Source organism: Mustelus asterias, chromosome 4 (genome assembly GCF_964213995.1).
Source record: "Mustelus asterias chromosome 4, sMusAst1.hap1.1, whole genome shotgun sequence".
NCBI classification, from domain to species: Eukaryota; Metazoa; Chordata; class Chondrichthyes; order Carcharhiniformes; family Triakidae; genus Mustelus; species Mustelus asterias.
Genome location: NC_135804.1, coordinates 142,049,983 through 142,074,473, shown reverse-complemented (window position 1 = coordinate 142,074,473; position 24,491 = coordinate 142,049,983). Strand labels below are relative to the sequence as shown.

At 44.7% G+C, this 24,491-nt stretch overlaps 1 protein-coding gene across 3 annotated transcripts in view; it reads left to right on the top strand.

Moving 5' to 3' along the window:
• Positions 1 to 24,491, top strand: part of LOC144492405 (uncharacterized) — a 202,283-nt gene that overhangs the window by 61,195 nt on the left and 116,597 nt on the right. Inside the window, exons 1-3 of one of the 3 annotated variants that reach the window (XR_013497590.1) lie at positions 1,554 to 2,584; positions 2,754 to 2,844; positions 5,893 to 5,994. Coding sequence is in view for 2 of the 3 variants with exons in the window: in XM_078210414.1 (XP_078066540.1) it covers positions 2,754 to 2,817 (64 nt within the window). In the remaining variant the exon portion in view is untranslated. Of the gene's footprint in view, positions 1 to 1,553; positions 2,585 to 2,753; positions 4,593 to 5,892; positions 5,995 to 24,491 lie in introns of those variants that run through there. The other 2 variants (XM_078210412.1, XM_078210414.1) reach the window with 2 other exon arrangements.

Sequence of the window (24,491 nt, the reverse complement as noted above, 5' to 3'; positions counted from 1 at the left end):
ACAGGGTCAAAGGTAGGGTTCTGAAGACTGTGGAGGAACAGAGAGATCTTGGGGTCCATATCCACAGATCTCTGAAGGTTGCCACTCAAGTGGATAGAGCTTTTATTAACAGGGGGTTGGAGTTTAAGAGCCGTGGGGTTATGCTGCAACTGTACAGGACCTTGGTGAGACCACATTTGGAATATTGTGTGCAGTTCTGGTCACCTCACTATAAGAAGGATGTGGAAGCGCTGGAAAGAGTGCAGAGGAGATTTACCAGGATGCTGCCTGGTTTGGAGGGTAGGTCTTATGAGGAAAGGTTGAGGGAGCGAAGGCTGTTCTCTCTGGAGCGGAGGAGGCTGAGGGGAGACTTAATAGAGGTTTATAAAATGATGAAGGGGATAGATAGAGTGAACATTCAAAGACTATTTCCTCGGGTGGATGGAGCTATTACAAGGGGGCATAACTATAGGGTTCATGGTGGGAGATATAGGAAGGATATCAGAGGTAGGTTCTTTATACAGAGAGTGGTTGGGGTGTGGAATGGACTGCCTGCAGTGTTAGTGGAGTTAGACACTTTAGGAACATTTAAGCGGTTATTGGATAGGCACATGGAGCACACCAGGATGATAGGGAGTGGGATAGCTTGATCTTGGTTTCAAATAAAGCTCGGCACAACATCATGGGCCGAAGGGCCTGTTCTGTGCTGTACTGTTCTATGTTCTATGTTCTATTTCCTGAACCAGCTCTGACTCACAATGGCTTTTGAATGTAACCAAAGCTGAACGTGATAGGATTAATTCAGCAATCTTGCTCCCACAGTGGGAAGCAATGCTTGCAGTGAGGAGAATCGGGGAAACACCACCGTAACAAAACAGTCGGTATCTCTGCTCCAAGCTCCCTTCATGCTAACCTCACAGCTGAGATAAGAAGATTGAATTTAAACACACCACGTGTAATAGACTTACAAAACCAGACAGAGCCATTGTAACAAACAGCATTCAAATTCCCATTAGATGTGTCTTGCAAGCAAGCAGGAATTGATTTGATTTGATTTGATCTGATTTATTATTGCCAAATGTATTGGGATGCAGTGAAAAATATTGGGGGCAATTCTCCCAGACCGCTGCGCTGCTCTGCCTGGTTTTGTAAATCTATTACACTTGGTGTGTTTAAAGTCAGTCTTCTTATCTCTGCTGTGAGGTTAGCATGAAGGGAGCTTGGAGCAGAGATACCGACTGTTTTGTTACAGTGGTGTTTCCCCGATTCTCCTCGCTTCAAGCATTGCTTCCCGCTGTGGGAGCAAGATTGCTGAATTAATCCTATCGTGTTCGGATTTAGTTACATTCAAAAGCCATTGTGAGTCAGAGCTGGTTCAGGAAATAGTAATAGGAATAACTCTGTGATAATAGCTTGTATTTATACAGCTTACTGCACTTATTAGTGGGCTCCCCGCTGCACGCCACGACCTCTGCGCGTCTCCAGGGCTACGTTTTTTCGAGTAAGATCCCCGCGCCAGGAATCGACGCGGAGCTGATTTCCATATTTAAATCTGTATTTAAATATCATTCGCAGACCTGGGACTGAGGTCTCCAGGCCTGCTAGCATCTCCCCCCCCGACTCTCCCAGCCAGGAGTGGTTCCTTATAGGGGGTGATTGGTGGAGGAGGGGGGTCCCACTGCCACTCTGCATTGGGATTGGTGACAGAAGGAGAGAAAGGAGTGATCGGGTGGGGGAGGGTTGAGGTGGTCGGGACTGCCAGGGGAGGGGGTGGGGGGGTAGATCGGTGTTGGTCCGGAGAGGTCCAGGAGGCCGACGATCGGGGGGTGGGGGGAATCAGAGGGGCAATGTTGTGGGGCTGGGTAGCAATCGAGCTGGCCAGTGATCGGGAAGCCGGCAGTGTGGGGCAGCTGTGCTTGTGCCGACAGATCGCTGCCAGATCGGTGCATGCACAGTGGCCCGCTCAGCGCTATGCTGCCAGCGGGAATAGGCCCCACCCTTGATTTTCAGTGTGGTTCTCACTCGTGCACTCTGCAGAGCGCTCAGAGTGTGGGAGATTCATTTTGAAAATCCTGCTAAAACAACCAGTGGGATTTACTTGAGCTTTTACGCAAATTCGGCACTTAGAATTTGTTTGGGAGAATCGCCCCCATTGTTTCTTGCTCGCTATGCACACAAAAACATACCATTCATAGAGTACATGGGGGGGAAGTAAAGGAAAGGATGCAAAATATAGTATTGCAGTTACAGATAGGGTGAAGAGAAAGGTCAGCTTAATATATAATAGGTCTATTCAAAAGTCTGCTGGCAGCAGGGAAGAAGCTGTTCTTGAGTCAGTTGGTACAGACTTTTGTATCTTTTTCCCAACAGAAGAAGGTGGAAGAGAGAATGTCTGGGGTGCGTGGGGTCCATGATTATGCTGGTTGCTTTTCCGAGGCAGTGGGAAATGTAGACAGAGTCAATGGATGGGAGGCTGGTTTGAGTGATGGACTGGGCTTTGTTCACGACCCTTTGTAGTTTCTTATGGTCTTGGTCAGAGCAGGAGCCATACCAAGCTGTGATACATCCAGATAGGATGTTTTCTATGGTGCATCTGTAAAAATTGGTGAGAGTCATAGCGGATATGCCAAATTTCCTTAGAAAGAAACAGATAACATTTCAGTCAATGACCTTTGTTTTAAGGTTTATTAACTTGAAACAGTAATTCTCTTTCTCTCGCCATAGATGCTGTTAGACCTGCTGAGAGTTTCTCGCGTTTTCTGTTTGTATTTCAGATTTCCAGTAGTTTGCTTTGGTGAGGATGCATTGGAAGGCAGCTGGGTGAAATGGATATGTTAAAATTACCCTGGCCATGATCTAAACAAGGTTAGAATTGTATAAAATGCTCCTATCCATGGACTGAGAATTCCACTGTACCTGAGAAGTTTAACACTATCCCAGCACTGCAACATGTTACTGAATCAATGACTGTCTTCTTTAAACCACTGACATTTAAGAACGTTTCCTCCCTAAATGCCATAATTTTAGTTGTGGTCCATAGTTTACTTTTGGTAATAAAACACAGATGTTGGATTAAGCTTGTGGATGAAAATGAAATAATTCTCTATTATTGCTGAAATAGTAGACTTGCTGCCAAAGCTTTCTGTCTTGCACTCACCAGGACAACTCACAATATCAAATTTTAAAGTTAACAACAATTCATATTGCATGAGAAGTGAGTAATGACTCGTCGGCAAGTAGACGCTGATTGTCGCGCGTAAATGTAACTCATTTACACATGTGAGAAGCTGCACATATCCACATAGGGCCCTGTCCTTTGCAGACAAAAGGGGCATGTACATTGCACCATGTTCAACTAAACAACAGATTCAGGGATAGCCATTCCCCTGTTCATTCCACAAGGCATTGGTTCCCTTGGCCAATCAGAGTCAACCTGCATGGTTTGAAATTCAACAAAGCTTGGCAGTTAACCGTCAATTGCCAGTCACTGGTGCATTCTGCATGGCAACACCTCCACCAATCAAATTTCCCTTGATGAGTGCAAGACGAGAAGATTCGAAGGCATGTCTCTTTTCTCTGCAATATTCAAATCCTGTACCACCAAATGACTATAGGTAATTATTTGTCAAATGGTGATCATTCTCTAAATAAGAGGAAAAGTTCTCTAGATAATTGATAATGTTGCTGATGCAGATTGGTGTCTGCTGTTGCTCTAAGGCTGGTACTATGAGATCAGTTCATAACCTCTGTGGTGCGGAGTTAGACCAAAAGCATGAAGAGTTTGCATAGTGTGGTTAGTAGGCAGCCATGCATATAGCCAAAGGGAACCACTGTTCTTTCTCTTTCCATTCATGTCTATTTAATACATGGGACAAGTTCATGCAAAGATCGGTCCTTACTTATGTATTGCAGTGAGACCCTGTATTACCAAACGCTCAGAAACAGACATCTGCCAGAAATGGACACATACGGACCATCCCAAATACATCGAAAGCACTCTGAAATCATTGATGCTCACAAATTATGAGTTACAGGCTACCTTCAATTCACTGAACCCATTTTACATCTTAAAAGAGGGCAGGTCCCGAGTTTGCAATTTAAAATGTTTGATGTGTGTGTTGTATCTGAGTTTGTGGATTGTACATGATGGATCATAGCTCAATCCTTCATGTCCCATTTGGATCGGGGCTTGAATTTCCCCACATTGACTGTTAGCGTGTAGAATGGCCATTTCGAATGAAGGGCACCTGTAAAGAAAGGATGGCTGATGCCCGTCCCTGAAGTATCAGTAACTTAGAGGTATCACTGTATTCTATTTCCCTTGGGGGAAGGTTGGTTTAGTTCAATTGGCTGGACAGCTTGTTCAGACAAAAGGAGCATGTACATTGCACCATGTTCAACTAAACAACAGATTCAGGGATAGCCATTCCCCTGTTCATTCCACAAGGCTTTGGTTCCCTTGGCCAATCAGAGTCAACCTGCATTGTTTGAAATTCAACAAAGACTTTAAGACTTGATTACCTGTAAACTCTCGCATTCCAACCATTATTTTGTAAATTGCGTTTGTGTCTTTATATGCCCTGTTTGTGAACTGAAATCCCACTCACCTGACGAAGGAGCAGCGAGCGCTCTGAAAGCTAGTGGATTTTGCTACCAAATAAACCTGTTGGACTTTAACCTGGTGTTGTGAGACTTCTCACTGAGCTTGTTCATGGTCAGAGCGGCACCAACAGTGTGAGTTCAATTCCCATACCAGCTGAGGTTATTCATGAAGGCCCCACCTCCTCAAGCTGGCCTCCTGTCTGTGGTCATCTGGGACTATGGCAACTCAAATTCCCTTGAATGGACATATTATGAACATATCTACCAGAGAGGTTGTGAGCAGTGCAGTCTTATTAGAATATTATTGTGCATACCTCTCAGCTCTCTGATGAAGTTGGAAGAATATTGAACTGCAAAATTATCTTGTGTTATTTTGTAGCACTGTCGCAATTTAGGAAACCAGGCCCGCCCACCTGCCCTATCTGGGCAGCACGGTGGCACAGTGGTTAGCACTGCTGCCTCACAGCACCAGGGCCCCAGGTTCGATTCCTGGCTCAGTCATTGTCTGTGTGGAGTTTGCATGTTCTCCCCATGTCTCTGTGTATTTCCTCCGGGTGCTCCAGTTTCCTCCCGCAGTCCGAAAGACGTGCTGGTTGGGTGCACTGGCCATGCTAAATTCTCCCTCAGTGTACCCGAACAGACACTGGAGTGTGGCAACTAGGGGATTTTCACAGTAACTTCATTGCAGTGTGAATGTAAGCCTACTTGTGACTAATAAATAAACTTTACTTTAAAAATTATTGAGAAACCTGAGATGGGTATATTTGTGCGACAAAGTGAGGTGACCATTATGAAATTAAAAATGTAAGTACATTTCTACAGACAAGATTAACTTTACTGCCTTCGGAAAGTGTCAAATCTTTTCCCAAGTGGACCATTGATTGAAGACTTTCCTCCACCTAGTCGAATATTAAACTATGTCAATGTAATAAGTTCTGTTCCCCGTCCACATGGTATTGATTGATCTCAGCTGAACCATCAAATTGAGAAGAGCTTTGCGCCCTAGGGTTGCCAACTCTTGTTGGATGTATCCCTGGAGATTTTGTCACATAACCCACCCTTTCCAACTTCCCCACCTCCACATTTTCCTTTTTTGGTCCACCAACAAGTACAGGTGCCACCTTCCAATATTCATTGAATAGCAAACAGACTTTTCGTATTCCAATTGGGGATGATTCTTGGCTCTTAGTCAGACAGCCTTCTGTCCCATCTTCAATATTTTTTAAACTAATAAACAAAAGTGGTCAAAGAAAAGGAAGCAACCGCAAATTTAATAACCTTATTATTTCTCTCCCATTTTGCTGGCAATAGTGTCCTGAGGACTAATCTTCAACTCCTAGACATCCCGGGACAATTCTGGAGTGTTGGCAATGGGGTTCCATTTCGTGATCTTTATAGAGACCAGGTTGGAAGGCAAGTATGCATTCCCACTCACAAAGACAAGTTGACCATTGGCTGAGATGCCTGCATGACAGAATAGTCTTTTAGCACTTAAAAGTCTCAGCTCTCAAGAGAAGGGAAAACATTGAGCACACAAGTCTCTGGAACTTTCTTCCTCAAAAGGCAGTGGAATCAGGGCCTTTGAATATTTTTTAAGGGAGAGCTAGATAAATACTTGATTAACAAGGGGGTGAAAGGTTATAGGGGGTCAGTAGGAATGTGGGATTGAGGTTACAATCAGATCAGTCATGACCTTATTGAATGGCAGAGCAGGCTCGAGGGGCCGAGTGGCCTCCTCCTGCTCCTAGTTCTCATGTTCATATGCATGTTCATGCGTTCAGATGTTAAAAAAGTCATAGTTAAGAAAGTTATAGTTAAGGAAGCCCACCCATGCTTCTACTTTCTCAGAAGACTAAGGAAATTTGGCATGCCAGCCACGACTCTCACCAACGTTTACAGATGCACCATAGAAAGCATTCTTTCTGGTTGTATCACAGCTTGGTATGGCTCCTGCTCTGCCCAACACCACAAGGAACTACAAAAGGTCATGAATGTTGCCCAATTCATCATGCAAACCAGCCTCCCATCTATTGACTCTGTCTACACTTGCCACTGCCTCAGCAAAGCAGCTAGCATAATTAAGGGCCCCATGTACCTCGGACATTCTCTCTTCCACCTTCTTCCTTCGGGAAGAAGATACAAAAATCTGAGGTCATGTACCAACCGACTCAAGAACAGCTTCTTCCCTGCTGCTGTCAGACTTTTGAATGGGCTTACCTTGCATTAAGTTGATCTTTCTCTACACCCTAGCTATGACTGTAACATTACATTCTGCACTCTCTCGTTTCCTTCTCTATGAACGGTATGTTTTGTCTGTATAGCACACTAGAAACAATACTTTTCACTCTAGATTAATACACATGACATTAATAAATCAAATCAAATCAAATCAAATGTATGATACAAGATAGTTACTGATTCCCGTGGGCCTGACTAGAATGGTGTCTGGTAACAGTAAGTACAAATATGAAGAAAGACCGTTTAAATAATTTGGTAAATGCAGGTTCCATAATGATATATCAAAGGATTTTAAAATGATGAAAGGATGGAATGGGTTGAATTCATATAGATTGTTTCCGTAGTTAAGGGGGTCAAGAATGAGGGGTTATCATTACAAGGCGCACAGTAACAACCTCCAACATTCAATAAGATGGTTTGAGTTATAAAGAGAGGCTGGATAGACTGGGACTTTTTTCTCTGGAGCGTAGGAGGCTTCGGGGTGATCTTATAGAGGTCTATAAAATAATGAGGGGCACAGATCAGCTGGATAGTCAATATCTTTTCTCAAAAGTAGGGGAGTCTAAAACTAGAGGGCATAGGCTTAAGGTGAGAGGGGAGAGATACAAAAGGGTCCAGAGGGACAAATTTTTCACACAGAGGGTGGTGAGTGTCTGGAACAAGCTGCCAGAGATAGTAGTAGAGGCGTGTACAATTTTGTCTTTTAAAAAGCATTTAGACAGTTACATGGGTAAGATGGACATAGAGAGATATGGGCCAAATGTGGGCAATTGGGACTAGCTTAGTGGTTAAAAAAGGGGTGGCATGGACAAGTTGGGCCGAAGGGCCTGTTCTCATGCTGTAAACCTCTACGAATCTATGACTCTATAAGATACAGGGAAGGGTTGACAGGAAGATCGGTGAAAGCTTAGGACAGTGAAAGGACATTTCTGCTCCTCCCAGCTCCAATCAGAATCGGGCCCCTTCCAGCCACATCTCCTCTTTCTAACATCTTCACTCAATCAAAAGCTTCTCCATTCATTCCATCGATTAACGATGCAATCAGGTAATTAAGGGATTTAACAATCAGTTCGTTAAATGTGATTGGAGTTATTTTTTGTACAGTAGGTAAGCACCAACATGCAGCAGAAGTCTACCGCCCCACCCGCCATGGGAATCGGAGCAGACGAGGGGCGGACAATGGGAAGGTCCGTTGACATCGGGTGGGATTTTCCGATCTCGGGTCAAGCGTAGCTGTAAAATCCTGCCCCTGGTTGGGCTGAGCAGCCTATAATATCTTCCTCTGTGATGCTCTAATGTAAATAGCTGCTCCCAGCAGCAGATTAGAAGCCGAACTGAACTTCCTGTTGGAAGTTCCTCTGGAATGGCCGCTACCTGGCTTTCATCCATAGTGAGATAGAAGCCATTCTTCAGATTGGAAAAGTTTATTGAGAATGACAAATTAATCTTCACTTTTCAAATACTGCTGTTATTTGCACAGAGAGTGACTCTGAGGGTAGATTTTCCAAATGGCTGCATCTAATCGATAATCAATCTGAACAAAATGGACAAAGATCGCTTCATATCTAATTGGATAATTCTCCTGAAGTGTGATACCTTAACTGCTTGATGGAATATAGATAACCTAATAGGTAAATTATATAGATGATGGAATCCATAATAAATTACAGTTAATTATTTATTGGTGTGCATTACAACACATGGAGAGTAGAATATTGAACAAGCAGAGCTCCCAATTTCAGCTATGCCACCGTGGACAAGTGATAAATAGGTCAGTTGAGGAACAATTTGGTGCATGTTTGTAAGAAACTGATTTGAGACTCAAGCACAAAGGGCCTATACAGCCAGCAGTCATACACCTTGTCATCCCATCAGAGTAGACTGGTTTTAAGTCCAACACTCATTCAGGGAATTTTCCTGTTCCACCCGCAATGGGAATCGTAGCGGTAGGAGGGCGGACCCTGCAAAGGTCCATTGATCTCGGGTGGGATTTTACTGTTTTGAGGTGAACACGGATGGAAAATACCATCCTCAGAGGAGAAAGGGCAGCGGTTCACCTGCTACAACGCCCTGTTCCTCTGGGTGGCACTTTTCAATTGATTAACATGGAGAAAGACATAGAGGAACCTAGGTGTCCTTGTGCACCAGTCACTGAAGGTAAGCTTGCTGGTGCAGCAGGCGGTAAAGAGGGCAAATGGCATTTGGCCTTCATGGCGAGACGTTTCGAGTGCAGGAGCAGGGATCTGTTGTTGCAATTATACAGGGCCTTGTTGAGGCCACACCTAGAGTATTACGTGCAGTTTAGGCCTCCATTTCTGAGGAAGGATGTTCTTGCTCTGAAGGGAGTGCAGCGAAGGTTTACCAGACTGATTCCGGGGATGGCGGGACTGATGTATGAAGAGAGATTGACTAGGCTAGGATTGTTTTAGCTGGAGTTCAGACGCATGAGGGGGGATCTCACAGAGACTTATAAAATTCGAACAGGACTAGACAGGATAGATGTAGGGAGGATATTCTTGATGGTGGGGGAGTCCAGAACCAGGGGTCACAGTCTGAGGATTCAGAGTAGACTATTTCGGATGGAGATGAGGAGACATTTCTTCACCCAAAGAGTGGTGAGCCTGTGGAATTCATTACCACAGGAAGTAGTTGATGCCAAAACATTGAATGTATTCAAGAGATGGTTGGATATAACACTTGGGGCGAATGGGATCACAGGTTATGGAGAGAAAGCAGGATTAGGCTATTGAGTTGGACGATGATCATAATGAATGACAGAATAGGCTCGAAGGGCCAAATGGCCTCCTCCTGCTCCTATCGTCTATGTTTCTATGGATGAGATTGTGCCATTATAAACACATTGGTACATTGATATGAAATTCCTTCTTGCTATTTTAATAAAGGTGTTTATGTCTTTAAAATGAATTAGTTTCTTACTACCTCTGTTAAAATAGCAAACAAAAGGATTTTGCACAAATCCATTACCGTATTTGTTACAATTAACATTGATTTGACACTTTAAATACATAAATGTTAAACAAGTGAGAAGAAAATTGATATCAACCAACTGGTTGGCAGGAACAACCAGATTCAGCAGAACTCCAGTCTACCACCATTCTGTTACCCTTTGATGATTTTTGCAATATAGCAATTTTTTGAACTCTTTTCATGGGATGTTAGCACACTGGCTAGGCCAGCATTTATTGCCCATTCCCCCTACTGGCCCTTGAGAAGTGGATGGTGAGCAGTCCTTGTGGTGTAGATACATCCTCAGTGCTGTTACAGAAGGAGTTTCAGGGTTTTGACCCAGTGACAGTGAGGGAACAGCGATATAGTTCCGAGTAAAGATGGTGTGTGACTTAGAGGGGAACTTGTATCTGGTGATGTTCCCTGCACCTGCTGCCCTAGTTCTTCGAGGTGGTGGAGGTGGTGGGTTTGGAATGTGCTGTCAAAGGAATCTTGGTAACTTGCTGCAGCGCATCTAGTAGTTGGTACACACACTGCTGCCATTGATGGAGGGAATGGATGTGGAAGGTGGTGGAGGTAGTGCCAACCAAGTTTTGCCCTGGATGGTGTCACGTTTCTTGAGTGTTGTTGGAGCTGCACTCATCCAATCAAGTTTCCATCATACTCCTGACTTGTGCCTTGCAAATGGTGGAAAGGCTTTGGGAGCCAGGAAACGAGTTACTTTCCACAGAATACCGAACCTCTAATCTGCTCTTGTAGCCACAGTATTTATAAGGCTGGTCTGGTTCAGTTTCTGGTCAATGGTAACCCCAGGATTTTGATAGTGGGGGATATGGCGATGGTAATGCCATTGAATGTCAAGCAGAAATAGTTGGTTTCTCTCATGTTGGAGATAGTTATTGTCTGGCCCTTGTGTGGTGCAAATGTTATATGCCACTATTCAGCCCAAGGGAATTATAAATTTGAATGGGTCATTCAAAAACAAAGACAATGGCTGTCTCAAAACGTTAACAACATGGGCAGCACGGTAGCACAGTGGTTAGCACTGCCGCCTCATAACGCCAGGGACCCGGGTTCAATTCTGGCCTCAGGTCATTGTCTGTGTGGAGTTTGCACTTCCTCCCCGTGTCTGCGTGGATTTCCTCCGGGTGCTCCGGTTTCCTCCCACAATCCAAAGATGTGTGGGTTAGGTTGATTGGCCATGCTAAATTGACCCTAGTGTCAGGGGATTAGCAGGGTAAATATCGGGGTTACGGGAATAAGGTCTGGATGGGATTGTTGTCGGTGCAGACTCGATGGGCTGAATGGCCTCCTTCTGCACTGTAGGATTCTATGATTCTATGAAAATGATCTATCCTCCAACTGATGTTACAAACTGCTGGCATGACTGAGAATTCTGCCATGTCCAAAGCTTTGTAAGACTTGCAAAAGCATACTGGGACGCAATGGGGATGTCCAGGTTTTTGTCTGGAAACAGTGAAGTATTCTTTCTGATCATACAGCTGAATTAGCCAAGGTCTATGGGAGCATTTTTGTTCTGTTTCCAGAATCCACAAGGTTAGAATTTTCCTTTTCCTCATGGTTTATTTATAGACTTTCCAGGAGCCAGAACCCATTTCTACAGCTAGCAATCACAGCTGATGATTATTTCCTTACACATGACAACACAGGTGGTGTATAAAGATACCACTTCAAGGCCATTGTATGGATAGAATGGGACCCACTTTTTGTATATCAGTACCGTACTTACTCTTTCAGAAGTAATTAGTGAATCAATGTTTGCAAAATGTCCACAGGTTGAATTGTGTCATTGTCAAAATGGCCATTATTTGACATTCAATGTAAATGAAGATCAGGAAAAGAAAACTTAACATTTTACTTCAAGTTATCATCGTTTACAAGTGCCCTTACATAAATTCATGCTGAATAGTTGGACTCCCTATCAGAAAATTTGTGTTTGGCACAAATAGTCTGTACAGACCAGCAACATCTTCAGAAGAAAGGAATGAAGAAGTAAAGTAAAATAATTTATTTATTAGTCACAAGTAAGGCTGACATTAACACTGCAGTGAAGTTGCTGTGAAATTCCCCTAGTCGCCACAATCCGGTGCCTCTTCAGGTCAATGCATCTAACCAGCACGTCTTTCAGACCGTGGGAAGAAACCGGAACATCCGGAGGAAACCCACGCAGACATGGGGAGAATGTGCAAACTTCACACAGACAGTAATCCAAGCCGAGAATCGAACCCGGGTCCCTGGCACTGTGAAGCAGCAGTGCTAACCACTGTGCCACCCACAAAGAACTTTCTGGAACAGGAATAGGCAAAGTTGACCATTTATTTGTGAAGAGTCAATGCTTCCCCTCCCTGATGGAGTTTCTCAGGAGAATGGTCAAGGTCCATTTTGTTGGTCATGATGTGGAGATGCCAGCATTGGACTGGGGTGGGCACAGTAAGAAGTCTCACAACACGGGTTAAAGTCCAACAGGTTTATTTGGAATCACGAGCTTTCAGAGAGCTGCTCTTTCACCAGGTGAGTGGAGGAAGGTTCACAAACACGGCATATATAGGCAAAGACACAATTGCAAGATAATTACAGATTGGAATGTGAAGAATGGTTGGGATGGTTGGGGCAGCATGGTGGCACAGTGGTTAGCACTGCTGCCTCACAGCGCCAGGGACCCAGGTTCAATTCCAGCCTTGAGTCACTGCCTGTATGGAGTTTGCACTTTCTCCCCGTGTCTGCGTGGGTTTCCTCCAGGTGCTCCCGTTTCCTCCCACAATCTAAAGATATGCATGTTAGGTTGATTGGCCATGCTAAATTGACCCTAGTGTCAGGAGGGTAAATATGTGGGGTTATGGGAATAGGGTCTGGGTGGAATTGTGGTTGGTGCAGACTCGATGGGCTGTGGAGGCCAGGTCATTGAGTGTCTTCAAGACAGAGATAGATAGGTTTTTGATTGATAAGGGGATCAGGGGTTATGGGGAAAAGGCAGGAGAATGGGGATGAGAAAAAATACAGTCATGATTGAATGGTGGAGCAGACTCGATGGACTGAGCGGCCTAATTATGTTCCTATGTCTGATGGTCTTATGAATGGCCTCTTTCTGCACTGTAGGGATTCTATGATTCTATACTTTGAATGCGAGTCTTAACAGGTAATCAAATCTTTACAGGTACAGACAGTGCGAGTGGAGAGAGGGATAATCACAGGTTAAAGAGGTGTGAATTGTCTCAAGCCAGGACAGCTAGTAGGATTTTGCAAACCCAGGCAATGTGGTGAGGGTTACATGTAGTGTGACAGGAACCCAAGATCCTGATTGGTGGAAGTGAGAAAGAGTGAATAGAGAAAGAAAAAGGACGTGAAGACATGTTAATCATAGCAAGGGAACAGAATAACCTGCAACAGTAAACACGAGTTAGGTAGCATTCACAATCGTCTGGTGAAGCATTGAACAGGTGCACAGAGAAGAAGTGAATGTATAAATAATGAAGATAGTGAAGGATAGTCAAATAAATCATGAAATTGGAGGTGTGTGAAACAGTAATCAGTGGCGATTTCAAACGACACAGAGACTGGGTAAAATTTCTTGGCACAAACTTATGGAGGACAATTTCTTGGAAAGTACGAGTGATGGTTTTCTAAGGCAGTACCTTGAGGAACAAATTAAGGAACGGATTATTTGAGACCCTCCCACAGTCCAAAGATGTGCAGGTGAGGTGGATTGGTCATGCCAAATTGTCCCATGGTGTCACAAGATGTGCAGGTGAGATGCATTAATGATGGTAAATGTATGGGGTTATGGGGATAGAGTGGCGGGGGGGGGGGGTTGTGGTGGTGAGTCTAGGTAAGATACTCTGTCAGAAAGTTGGTGCAGACTCGATGGAATGAATGGCCTTCTTCTGCATTGTAGGGATTCTATGAAATCACCAGATCCTCCCGACTCACTAGATTTTCACTTCACCCAGCTGTGAACCTGTCGTGGGGATTCCCCCAGGGGTGCAAAGGTCCATATAGCCCATGGGGGCAAGGATCGCGGCAGGCAGTGCCCTGGCAATGCCTCTGGCACTGGCCCTCTCAGAGGTTGGCACTGTCAGGCTCCTGGCCATGCCAACCTGTGCCAAGGGGCAGTGCCAGGGCCAGGCCCTAGGTGGAGCTTGTGTGTGGGGATTCATCTATTTTTGGGAGTGGGGCGGAGCAGACAATTCGAGCGATGGGGCTACTGGCAATGATAGGGAGGCGGGCGGGGGGGGGGGGGGGGGGGGGGCAATGCCCGGGATGATTGGGAGGGAAGGGGGCTGATGCTGGCAATGATTTGGGGGCGGGGGGCAGGGGGTGGAATGCCAGGGCTGGTTGAGGTTCGGGAGGGGAGGTCAGAAATACTCCCTTGGTGGAGGTAGGGGGGCATTTCCTTTTCAGTTATTGAGGGGCCTTTAAAAATGGTGCTCCGATCGGAACCTCTTCCCTGCTCTAGATTCATAGACTCATAAAGTCATAGAGGTTTACAGCATGGAAACAGGCCCTTCAGCCAACTTGTCCATGCCTCCATTTTTTTTTAAACTCCTAAACTAACCCCAATTGCCCATATTTGGCCCATATCCCTTTATACTCATCTTATCCATGTAACAATCTAAATGCTTTTTAAAAGACAAAATTGTACCCACCTCTTCTACCACCTCTGGCAGCTCGTTCCAGACACTCACCACCCTCTGTGTGAAAAAATTGCCCCTCTGGACACTTTTGTATTTCTCCCCTCTCACCTTAAACCTATGCCCTCTAGTTTTAGATGCCCTTTCCTTTGGGAAAAGATATTGATTATCTACCTCATCTATGCCCCTCATTATTTTATAGACCTCTATAAGATCACCCCTCAGCCTCCTATGCTCCAGAGAAAAAAGTCCCAGTCTATCCAGCCTCTCCTTATAACTCAAACCATCAAGTCCCGGTAGCATCCTAGTAAATCTTTTCTGCACTCTTTCGAGTTCAATAATATCCTTCCTCTAATAGGGTGACCAGAACTGCACACAGTATTCCAAGTGTGGCCTTACCAATGTCTTGTACAACTTCAACAACTCCTGTATTCAATGTTCTGACTGATGAAACCAAGCATGCTGAATACCTTCTTCACCACTCTGTCCACCTGTGACTCCACTTTCAAGGACCTATGAATGTGTACCCCGAGATCTCTTTGTTCTGTAACTCTCCCCAATGCCCTACCATTAACTGAGTAAGTCCTGCCCTGGTTCAATCTACCAAAATGCATCACCTCGCATTTGTCTAAATTAAACTCCATCTGCCATTCGTCAGCCCACTGGCCCAATTGAACAAGATCCCATTGCAATTGGAGATAACTTTCTTCACTGTCCACTATGCCACCAATCTTGGTGTCATCTGCAAACTTACTCACCATGCCCCCTATATTCTCATCCAAACCATTAATATAAATGACAAATAACAGTGGACCCAGCACTGATCCCTGAGGCACACCGCTGGTCACAGGCCTCCAGTTTGGAAAACAACCCTCTACAACCACCCTCTGGCTTCTATCAAGAACAGTAACAGTTTTAACAACACCAGGTTAAAGTCCAACAGGTTTATTTGGTAGCAAATACCATTCGCTTTCGGAGCGCTGCTCCTTCGTCAGATGGAGTGGAAATCTGCTCTCAAACAGGGCACAGAGACACAAAATCAAGTTACAGAATACTGATTAGAATGCAAATCTCTACAGCCAATCAGTTCTTAAAGATACAGACAATGTGAGTGGAGGGAGCATTAAGCACAGGTTAAAGAGATGTGTATTGTCTCCAGACAGGACAGCTTGATTTTGTGATTTTGATTTTGTGTCTCTGTGCCCTGTTTGAGAGCAGATTTCCACTCCATCTGACGAAGGAGCAGTGCTCCGAAAGCTAATGGTATTTGCTACCAAATAAACCTGTTGGACTTTAACCTGGTGTTGTTAAAACTGTTACTGTGTTTACCCCAGTCCAACGCCGGCATCTCCACATCATGTCTATCAAGAAGCCAATTTTGTATCCATTTAGATACCTCACCCTGGATCCCATGTGATTTAACCTGATGCAACAACCTACAATACAGTACCTTGTCAAAGGCCTTGCTAAAGTCCATGTAGACAACATCAACCGCATTGCCCTCATCAACCTTCTTGGTTACCCCTTCAAAAAACTCAATCAAATTTGTGAGACATGATTTTCCACTCACAAAGCCATGCTGACTGTCGCTAATCAGTCCTTGCATCTCTAAATGCCTGTAGATCCTGTCTCTCAAAATACCTTCCAACAATTTACCCACCACAGATGTGAGGCTCACTGGCCTGTAGTTCCCAGGCTTTTCCCTGCAGCCCTTTTTAAACAAAGGCACAACATTTGCCACTCTCCAATCTTCAGGCACCTCACCCGTGACTATCGACGATTTAAATATCTCGGCTAGGGGACCCGCAATTTCCTCCCTAGCCTCGCACAACATCCTGGGATATACTTCATCAGGTCCCGGGGATTTATCTACCTTGATGCGCTTTAAGACTTCCAGCACCTCCTTCTCTTGAGGAGTGTAATATGTACACTCCTCAAGACATCACTATTTATTTCCCCAAGTTCCCTAACATCCATGCTTTTCTCAATAGTAAATACTGATGAGAAATATTCATTTAGGATCCCATCTCTTGTGGATCCGCACACAGATGAACTTGTTGATCCTTAAGAGGCCCTACCCTCTCCTTTGTTACTCTTTTGTCCTTCATGTATTTGTAGAAGATCTTTGGGTTCTCCTTTACCTTATCTGCCAAAACAGTCTTGTGTCCCCTTTTTGAACAAAGAACAAAGAACAATACAGCACAGGAACAGGCCCTTCGGCCCTCCAAGCCCGTGCCGCTCCCTGGTCCAAACTAGACCATTCTTTTGTATCCCTCCATTCCCACTCCATTCATATGGCTATCTAGATAAGTCTTAAACGTTCCCAGTGTGTCCGCCTCCACCACCTTGCCTGGCAGCGCATTGCAGGCCCCCACCACCCTCTGTGTAAAATATGTCCGTCTGATATCTGTGTTAAACCTCCCCCCTTCACCTTGAACCTATGACCCCTCGTGAACATCACCTCCTGATTTCTCTCTTAACTCTACTCCTACACCCTCTATACTCTTCAAAGGATTCACTTGAACCCAGCTGCCTATGCATGTCACATGCCTCTTTCTTCTTCTTGACCAGGGCCTCAATATCCCGAGTCATCCAGGGTTTCCTACTTCTGCCAGCCTTGCCCTTCACTCTGAGAGGAATGTGTTTACCCTGAACCCTGGTTAACACATTTTTGAAAGCCTGCCACTTACCAGATGTCCCTTTGCCTTCCCACAGGCTCCCCCAATTAACTTTTGCAAGTTCCTGCCTGATACCATCAAAATTGGCCTTGCCCCAATTTAGAATTTTAACTTTTGGGCCAGACCTATCATTCTCCATCGTTATCTTAAAACTAATAGAATCATGGTCACTGGTCCCAAAGTGATCCCTCACTAACGCTTCTGTCACCTGCCCTTCCTTATTTCCCAAGAGGAGGTCAGGTTTTGCCCCCTCTCTAGTCGGACCATCCACATACTGAATGAGAAATTCCTCCTGAATACACACAACAAATTTCTCTCCATCCAACCCTCTAATCCTCTGTCTGTCCCAGTCAATGTTGGTAAAGTTCAAATCTCAGACTATTACCACCCTATTTTTCTTGGAGCTATCTGTAATCTCCTTACATATTTGCTCCTCAATTTCCTGCTGATTATTTGGGGGCCCATTGTATAACCCTATCAAAGTGATTTCCTCCTTATTTCTCAGTTCTACCCATACCGACCCAGTGGCCGAACCTTCGGATATATCCCCTCTCTAGAAGTTCCCGCCTTGCCAAAGCAAACCCCACCCATTCCCACTCTTTTTTTTTACAGTTAAAGGGACAAGATCTGGAGGGAAAACTGGCCAGTGGAGCAAGAAAGACAGAAACAGTTTTCCATAAAGCAACAACTTCTAAAATGATCGGACATTTCCATGACAACCTCATAAATTCCAAAGTCATGAAACTGGAGTCATCCTGGCTAGAAAACTCTATCAGAGACAATCTCCCTGAAGGAGTGTGAATGGATTCAGTCACTATACCTCCAGACAATCAGCCATCTATTCAAATGCGTGGTGACCGAGCCTCAGATGTAATCACTTCAGACAATGAGTTCTGGCTGAGAAATAAACTCATCCAGTCATAATTTTGTCATGTAAACCTTGGAATCAACGAGCAATGACCATGTTTGGGTACCTGGTCAAGCGGTGAGAGGGCCAACTAATCCTCTTTTGTGTTTAAGAAGCTGCTTTTTTCCAGGTCACACTACACAAGCATAGGAGATCTCGCAGAAGCAAGACCCTGAATTGGGCACGCCCCCTCTCGACACCCATCAGGCAAATTTGAGCCCCGCTTGCTGTTTGACCCCACACCCTCTGCAAGCAGCAACTGCTACCTCAAGAAAAATAGAAATAAAGATATTTGATTTGATTTGATTTGATTTATTATTGTCACATGTATTAACATACAGTGAAAAGTATTGTTTCTTGCGCGCTGCACGGACAAAACATACCGTTCATAGAGAAGGAAACGAGAGAGTGCAGAATGTAGTGTTACAGTCATAGCTAGGGTGTAGAGAAAGATCAAATTAATGCAAGGTAGGTCCATTCAAAGGTCTGACAGCAGCAGGGAAGAAGCTGTTCTTGATTTGGCTGGTACATGACCTCAGACTTTTGTATCTTTTTCCAAAGGAAGAAGGTGGAAGAGAGAATGCCCGGGGTGCGTGAGGTCCTTAATCATGCTGGCTGCTTTTCTGAGGCAACGGGAAGTGTCGACAGAGTCAATGGATGGGGGGCTGGTTTGCGTGATGGATTGGGCTACAGTCATGAGCTTTTGTAGTTCCTTGCGTTCTTGGGCAGAGCAGAAATCATCCATCAACATTTTGAAGCATATCCTCAGGGAAATCAAACGCAGCCAAGTCATCAACCTACAAGATCAATGTATCACGAACCTTAGTTGGACTTTAAAAACTGCTTAATCTATCACCCCACTTTGTAGCCTGTGTGTGTGTGCAGGAAGTTGTGTATTTTACCAGGTATTAAGTGCAATAAATCTTTATTCCTTCCTTTAAAAACTGACAAGGGGACCTGTCTGTAAGAAGCTTGACAGTATGAACAATGTCCAAAAGACAAATCTGTTTATTTCAGTGATCTTGAGCTTAAGGGCCATCTCCCCCGCCACCCCCAATCCCAGCTCCCACCAGTGAACCGCCATCTGGTCCACAGAGATCAGTAGGGAGGGTGAGATAAAGGTTCTCAAATCCCGACCCTCTCTGTCATGACATTATAACAGATCTTTTGTCAAGAGTAGGTCTAAACTTAGACATGAGTCAACATGCATATCAACCACATTGCTTTAATCCAAATATATCCTCAAAATTCAAATACATTTCTTGGGCATGATCTCCCTTTTTATAATTCTGTGCTGCTTTTAATTTATTGTCTTTCAACTTCCTGGATTCTTGAACCTCTTTGTGTGCAGTAAACTCCAATATTTGCTACAATCTAGAGGTCGAGGTCAAGGCTGATGTTTGCAAGAGTATTGCTTCTCACCGATGTCTAAATAGTTCAACCAGATTCCCACCACATTCCCTCACAGCGTCAGACTAAAACCTTGGCAAAGGCACAAGGGGAACTAGGTTGCTGCGCCATCAGTTTATTATTGGAGCAACCTCACAGCCACAGGGATATCAAAAAGATACCACAACCAGGGCAAGAACAGAAGATCCCAGAAAAACTCAGCAGCATGTATCTGAGGATGTTGTGTGGCTTGGAAGGGAACTTGAATGTAGTGGTGCCCACATGCACATGTCCTCCTAGGTGGTAGAGATCACGGGTTTGGAAGATGATGTCGAAGGAGCTTTGGCAAGTTGCTGCAGTGAATCTTGTAGATGCTACATACTGCTGCCACTGTGCATCGGTGATGGAGTAAGTGCATAAAATCATAGAATCCCTACAGTGCAAAATGAGCCAATTCGGCCCATTGAGCCTGCACTGAAACCCACTCAGACCCTATCCCTGTAATCCCACATATTTACCCTGCTAATCTCCCTGACATTAAGGGGTAATTTAGCATGGCCAATCAATCTAATGCACACATCTTTGGCATGTGGGAGCATCTCGAGAAATTCCCTAAGCCCAACAATCTTCAGCTGCTTCATCAATGACCTTCCCTCCATCATAAGGTCAGAAGTGGGGATGTTCGCTGATGATTGCACAATGTTCAGCACCATTCACCACTCCTCAGATACTGAAGCAGTCCATGTTCAAATACAACAAGTTCTGGACAATATCCAGGCTTGGGCTGACATTTGCCGCCACACAAATGCCAGGCAATGACCATCACCAATAAGAGACACTCTAACCACCGCTCCTTGACATTCAATGACGTTACCATCACTGAATTCTCCACTGTCAACATTCCTGGGGTTACCATTGATCAGAAACTCAACTGGACTCACCACATAAACACAGTGGCTACAAGAGTAGGTCAGAGGTTAGGAATACTGCAGTGAGTAATTCATCTCCTGAATCCCCAAAGCCTGTCCACCATTGACAAGGCACAAGTCAGGAGTGTGATGGAATACTCGCCTATTGCCTGGATGGGTGCAGTTCCAACAACACTCAAGAAGCTTGACACCATCCAGGACAAAGCAGCCCACTTAATTGGCACCACATCCACAAACATCCACCCCCTCCACTGCCGACGCTCAGTAGCAGCAGTGTGTACTATCTACAAGATGCATTGCAGCAATTCACCAAAGATCCTTAGACAGCACCTTCCAAACCATGACCACTTCAATCTGGAAGGACACAGGCAACAGATACATGGGAACACCACCACTTGCAAGTTCCCCTCCAAGCCACTCTCCATCCTGACTTGGAAATAAATCACCGTTCCTTCACAGTCGTTGGGTCAAAATCCTGGAATTCCCTCCCTAACGGCATTGTGGGTCAACCCACAGCACATGGACTGCAGCGATTCAAGAAGGCAGCTCACCACCACCTTCTCAAGGGCAACTAGGAATGGGCAACAAATGCTGACCCAACCAACGACGCCCATGTCCCACGAATGAATAAAAAAAAGGCATGGGGAGAATGTGGAAACTCCACACAGACAGTGACCCAAGGCCGGAATTAAACTCGTGTCCCTGGCACTGTGAGGCAGCAGTGCTAACCACTGTGCCACCGTGTCACTCTAGCCACTGTGCCATTGAATGTTGAAGGTGGTGGGTGGAGTGCCAATTAACCAAGCTGGTCGCTTTGTCCTAGATGGTGTTGAGCTTCGCGAAACATTTTGGGAATAAGCAACATCTTCTATCTCTTTCCAACTCCATTCTGTAATATCAGGTCCCACCTGTTCACATGTGAGTCATAAACTGACTCATTGTGGAAATGCTGAAAGCTTCATTCATTTTCCTTTGGTAACATTATTGCTGCGCACAGTCAAACTACATATTAAATTCCAACAAGTACTAGCTGCGTAATCTCCATCAACCATCCCACAAAGGTCATTGTCTTCGGATAAGGGGTAGCAAATTTAAAACAGACTTGAGGAGAAACGACTTCTCCCAAAGGGTTGTGAATCTGTGGAATTTGTTACCCCAAAGTGCGGCAGATGCTGGGACAGTGAGTAAACTTAAGGAGGAGTTAGACAGATTTTTAATTGGTAATGGGTTAAAGGGTTATGGGGAGAAGGCAGGAAAATGGGGATGAAGAGTATATCAGCCATGATCGAATGGCGGAATAGACTCGATGGGCCGAATGGCCTAATTCTGCTCCTATGTCTTATGAACTTATGAACAAAGATTTAGTTGATAAACACTAGATTCAATATTGCACCTTCTGCTGATTTTGATGGGACTGTGATCAAGGGGCAGTGATGAAGACTTTCTTTAAAAAGAGAACAGCGGAGCGAGTGAGAGGACACGCGACTTTCACTTACCCAATCCCTGCCAGTTTCAAAGTAACATGGACAGAGGCACCTGAGCTAATTAATTATTGATGTAAAGGAGGGGAGTTAGAGCAGGTGAAAAACAAATATTGAAATGCTTTAATCAGCAAAAGCATAATTATAAACCTATCATTTGAAAGGTACTTAGAATTCATCACTCTGCTCACACAGATTTTGTACATGTGTGGGATTGAGTGATCTTTCATTGGAGCCAAAAAAATTAAAATGAATCACACTAACAGAGCAGAATGATTCGGTCTTTAAGGTATCTGCAGTTGCCATTCATCCACTTCTCTCGCTGTTTAATTCATTCTTAAAAGCTTTTACAATGGTTTATATAAGCCTTTCCCACATGGAGAAATGAATTATCCACTTGAGGCTGCTTTATTAATCATAGAAGATGTAAACACTGTTGTAATACCTTGCGGAAGTGCTCTTGTGATACAATGAAGTTTAGTATTTGTTAGCTTTAATTCATATTTCTGTGTTCCTGGTGGTCCCAGAATAGGCATCAGCTCAGTGGTCAGCTGGAGAATGATGGATTATTTCCATTATTTCACTCCGGCTTTTAGTGTGGCTGAAATGAGTTCATCCAATGCAAAGTATTTCTCGCTTGGGTTTCTTTTTGTTATTCTTGGACTTTACAAAAATCCTTTAAATTGCTGAATTATGTATGCTTGAGAATAAATGGCTTAACTATAATCTTTAACTCAATATCCTTAACTGCTTTGTTGATATTTAATGTTCCTGTTGTAATTTCAGACGGCTGAAATTGATGGGGTTGGATTGGAACTGATTCTTAGGAAGGGAGGGTTGCCTCAAGGAGCGATGTTTGGCCAGCTGTACATCAATGATCTGCCATGGTTATAAGTCAACACCTAGAATTGAGACTTATGTTGGGGCACATTTCTTCTCCAAGATCCCAAAAGGAATTGATATATTGGTTTTTGTCCCCCTGTTTTTTTCTTAGTTTTACGACAGGAATGAGAGTAAAAATAAAGGAGGTTTCATTCGATAGGCTCTGAAAACAGGCACAAAGATTACACTGCACACTCACTCTACTCAATGTCACTCAGGCAGCGTGGCATCTTCCTCAATCAAGGAACTGCCCATTAGGACAGAGATGGTGGCACAGTGGTTAGCACTGCTGCCTCACAGCGCCAGGGTCCCGGGTTCAATTCCCGACTTGGGTCACTGTCTGTGCGGAGTTTGCACATTCTCCCCGTGTCTGCGTGGGCTTCCTCCGGGTGCGCCACTTTCCTCCCGCAGTCTGAAAATGTGTGGGTTAGGTGGATTGGCTATGGTAAATTGACTCTTGGTGTCAGAGGGACTAGCTAGGATAAATGCATGGGGTTATGGGGATAGGGCCTGGGTGGAATTGTGGTCGGTGCAGACTCGATGGGCCGAATGGCTTCCTTCTGCACTGTAGGATTCTATAGTAGTCCCATCACTCGCCTAGTAATCCAGAGGCACAGGGTAATGTCCTGGGGCATGGGTTCAAATCCCAATACTGCAGCCAGTAGAATTCAAATTCAATTCACAAATCTGGAAAATAAAACTAGCCACACTAGTGACAATTATGGTAAAAACACAACTTGTTCTCTAATGTCCTTTCAGAGAAGCGAAAGTGTCTGCATTTGACTCCAGACCCACATTTAACCACCCTCCGAAATGGTTTAACAAGCTACTCAGTTCAAGGGCAATCAGTGTTGGGCAACAAATGGTGGCCTTGCCAGTGATGCCCACTTCCCATGGAAGAGCGAAGAGAAAAACACTCCCAAGCTCTGTTCACCACTGAGCCCTGTGCTTGCTGATGTATTGGCCCCTGGTTCAGGAATGCCTCAATTTTAATCTCATTGTTGTTTCCAAATTGTTCCATGGCTTCATCCCCTTCCTAACTCTGAAATCCATAACCTTCCCGGATATACACATCCCTCTTGAGCAGTCCTGATGTCAAATATCAAGGCCGATGGCTTAAGATGTCAAAGAACGTGGAAACATCTAGCACCAATTTGCAGAGTTTGGAGTCTATCCTTTCCAACATGGAACTGGTGGTAAATGCCATCAACACACTTGTGGACCGTGAGGCAGCATCTGAAGGCTGATATCTCCAGTTCCGCTGCAACTCAAGCAGAAGCCAAAAGAATCATAGAATCCCTACAGTGCAGAAAGAGACCATTCGGCCCATCGAGTCTGCACTGACAACAATCCCACCCGGGCCCTATCCCTGTAACCCCACACGTTTACCTCGCTAATCCCCCTGACACTAATGGACAATTTAGCACGGCCAATCCACCTAACTCGCACATTTTTGGAGTGTGGGAGGAAACTGGAGCACCCAGAGGAAACCCACACAGTCACGGGGAGAACATGCAGACTCCACACAGACAGTGACCCAAGGCTGGAATCGAACCCGGGTCCCTGGCACTGTGAGGCAACTGTGCCATCGTGCCACCCAAGAAGTCTAGGTGCTACATTGGAAGTTCTGACTGAAGTCATGCACCTCAGTCTGTTGCCATCAGTTTAAAGTTTATCTATTAGTGTCACAAGTAGGTTTACATTAACACTGCAATTAAGTTACTGTGAAAATCCCTTAGTCGCCACACTCCGGCGCCTGTTCGGGTACACTGGGGGAGAATTTAGCCTGG